Source organism: Dendrobium catenatum, unplaced genomic scaffold (genome assembly GCF_001605985.2).
Source record: "Dendrobium catenatum unplaced genomic scaffold, ASM160598v2 original_scaffold_220366, whole genome shotgun sequence".
In the NCBI taxonomy this organism is placed as follows: domain Eukaryota; kingdom Viridiplantae; phylum Streptophyta; class Magnoliopsida; order Asparagales; family Orchidaceae; genus Dendrobium; species Dendrobium catenatum.
In genome coordinates, this window is record NW_021538776.1 from 1 (window position 1) to 3,495 (window position 3,495).

Below are 3,495 nucleotides of genomic sequence, written 5' to 3' on the forward strand. Positions count from 1 at the left end.
CTCCACAAGGGATGAAGGTGATGTAACCCTTGAGGAGACAGATTTTAATGAATTAATGGAATTACCTTTCGGCTACTTCCTTGTCTGTGTGAAGAATACTTTCTCTAAAGGTTCTGTACCATACCGATGGACTAAAGGTCAAGCCAGATACCACGAAAACATTTGGAAAACAAAAATTAAAAATAATCCTACAAGTGGTATTTGCTTTGGAACCGTTAGTTCATTCGACGATGATGAGTATTGCCTAATGATAACTTACCACCTTGAATCACCGAATGTCCCTACGGATCCCTTCTGTCCTCTTGATGGGCTCTGTTTGGAGACTTTGGATGATCCCGATGACCTTCAAGTTCGGGATGCACCCCCTGAATTTGAGGAAGAAATTAAATTGACGGTCGATGAATTAAAAGAAATTAACCTGGGAACCAATGACGACCCCCGTCCGATCTTTAAAAGTGCTCTGCTGAGCGAGGGTGAAACCAAAGATTTAGTTCAATTATTGTCTGAATTTAGGGAGTGCTTTGCCTGGACATATGACGAAATGCCAAGTCTACCCGCTGAGGTAGCGGTTCATAAACTTGGAATTCGGCATGATGCCATTCCCGTTAAACAAGCTCCTCGACGCATGCGCCTAGAAATTGAACAACAAGTCGTTTCTGAAGTTAAGAAATTGGCCGAAGCTGGATTTATTCTAGAGGAACAATACCCCTCTTGGGTAGCTAGCATCGTGCCAGTCCGAAAGAAAAATGGTCAAATTCGAATCTGCATCGATTATAGGGATCTGAATAAGGCATGTCCTAAAGATGAGTTCCCTTTACCAATACCAGAGCTCATGGTGGACATTGCCTCCTCACACGCTATATTCTCATTCATGGATGGCTCATCGGGTTATAGCCAAATCAAGATGGCCCCAGAAGATGAGAGAAATACAGTGTTCAGAACCCCTATTGGAATCTTTTGTTACAAGGTGATGCCATTTGGCTTAAAGAATGCTGGGGCAACTTACCAGCGGGCCATGACCCATATCTTTGACGACTTAATCCATAACCAAGTTGAATGTTATGTTGATGATTTGGTTGTCAAGAGCAAAGTCAAAGGGGCTCACCTGTTTGATTTGAGAACTGTTTTCGAACGGTTGCGCCGCTACGATTTGAAAATGAATCCTCTGAAATGCGCCTTTGGCGTTGCTTCAGGGAAATTTCTAGGATTCGTAGTAAGGCACCGAGGAATAGAGATTGACCCCGCCAAAATTGAAGCCATCTTAGACATGCCATCTCCTAGGAGCCTTACCCAGTTAAGGTCTCTACAAGGTAGATTGGCATATATAAGGAGGTTTATTTCTAACCTTTCCGGAAGGTGTCAGCCCTTTTCTGTCCTTGTGAAAAAAGATACTAAATTCGTATGGGGCGAGAAGTGTCAAAACGCTTTCGATAATATTAAGAAATACCTTTCTAATCCACCAGTTCTGGCAGCTCCAATTCTGGGAAAGCCGTTAATTCTCTACACTGCAGCCTTAGATGAGTCTTTAGGCGCCCTGCTAGCTCAAGTCAACGACGAAGGGAAGGAGAATGCTCTCTATTATCTTAGTCGAAGACTTCTTCCTACGGAAATTCGATACCCTTCAATTGAAAAGAATTGTCTTGCTTTAGTTTTCGCAGCCCAAAAACTGAGGCATTATATGCTTTCACACTCAGTTAGTTTAATTTCAAGAGTTAATCCTTTGCAATATCTCATGACCCGACCGACGTTGTCAGGATGTTTAGCCAGCTGGTCTATGATATTACTGCAATTTGAGATTACTTTCACTCCTCTTCGCGCTGTGAAAGGACAAGCCGTTGCCGACTTTCTGGCAGCGCACCCGCTGCCGGCAGACTCTGCTCTGAACGATGATTTACCCGACGAACAAATCATGAGTTTGAGGGAATCTGATGAGGCCATCTTGGAGCTGTATTTTGATGGAGCAGCATCCTCTCGTAGGAATGCGACCCAGCAGTCTATAATTCCCGGAAAGGCCGGAGTTGGTTTAATCTTCATAATGCTAGAAAAAGGAATGATGCATTTTTCCTACCATTTATCGGAGCCCTGCACAAACAACGAGGCTGAATACGAAGCTCTGATAACCGGTTTGGAACTTGCAATTTTAATGGAAATTAAAGAGATTAAGATTTTTGGAGATTCCCAGTTGGTGATTAACCAAGTGGCCGGAACCTATAAAGTCTTGAATCCTAATCTCCTGAAATACCACCAGTACACACTTCACCTGTTGGAACAAATTCCCACCACTACTTTGTATAGGGTTCCCCGTGGAAGCTATTCTGCAGCAGATGCCTTAGCAAAACTAGCGAAAGAATTTTCCTGTCCTGAGGAAGATTCCATTCCTATAGAGATTAAGGCTCGCAATACCCTTTCTCTTATAGATTTGGAACACATCAGTAAGACTCCCCTTCAGATCCTTTCTGCCTCTTCGACAACTGACGAAGAAGGCGATTGGAGACAACCCTTAATTGACTACCTTAAAGAAGGGAAGCTCCCTCAGGACAAATCGCTCTCTAACCAGATTAAGAAATGTGCCCTTTATTACACACTAGTCAATAACTTGTTATACCGACGGTCCTTCGATCACATGTGGCTGCGTTGCTTAGACCAACGAGAAGCTCTAAAGATCGTTAATGAAGTTCATTCAGGACTATGCGGTGCACATCAATTGGGTCCAAAAATGAAATCAAAAATTAAAAGACTTGGATACTACTGGCCTACAATGATTGACGATTGCTTGAATATTGCAAAACATTGTCATCAATGTCAGGTTCATGGTGTGGTTCTGCATCAGCCGCCTAATGTGTTACATCCTACGATAGCCTCGTGGCCCTTCGAGAGTTGGGGCACAGATATCATAGGACCGATTGACCCTCCTTCCGCGAGAGGTCATCGTTTCATATTAGCAGCGACTGATTACTTTTCAAAGTGGGCGGAAGCAATTACCCTACGCAATGTGACATCCCACCATGTCTTAAAATTCTTTCGTGACCATATCGTGTATCGATTCGACGTGCCCTGCAGAATCATATCCGATAATGGGTCCGCATTCAAGTCTACAAAGATTAACAGTTTTGTAAGATGCCATAATATTGATTGGAGATACTCAACAATCTATTACCCCCGGGCAAATGGATTGGCCGAGGCCTTCAACAAAACCTTGGTGCAAATCATTAAAAAGACCCTTGATGATAACAAGCGACAATGGGATGAGCGGTTGGTGGAAGCTTTGTGGGCTTATCGTACCACTTATAGAACTCCGACCCAATCTACTCCGTTCACACTAGTGTATGGATCTGAGGCCGTTCTACCCTTGGAAATACAAATCCCGTCGCTTAGGATTGCAGTTCAGAACCAGATTACAAACGAACAAAATGCAAAACTGTGATTGGAAGAACTCGAAGGCCTTAAAGAGCGACGTCTCCAAGCTCAACAAAGTTTAGAGTTATATAAATCCCG

The 3,495-nt window shown here is 43.3% G+C and overlaps 1 protein-coding gene across 1 annotated transcript; it reads left to right on the forward strand.

Moving 5' to 3' along the window:
* Nucleotides 1-541: 541 nt before the first annotated feature.
* On the forward strand, nucleotides 542-3,424 carry LOC110109733 (uncharacterized protein K02A2.6-like). Its single transcript, XM_020840931.2, has one exon. The coding sequence runs from the start codon at nucleotides 542-544 to the stop codon at nucleotides 3,422-3,424; it is 2,883 nt and encodes a 960-aa protein (XP_020696590.2).
* The last annotated feature ends 71 nt before the right edge of the window (nucleotides 3,425-3,495 follow it).

Excerpts from the sequence above, each read along its gene's own strand:
- LOC110109733 (XM_020840931.2), top strand. The coding sequence starts at position 542 with ATGCCAAGTCTACCCGCTGAGGTAGCGGTTCATAAACTTGGAATTCGG.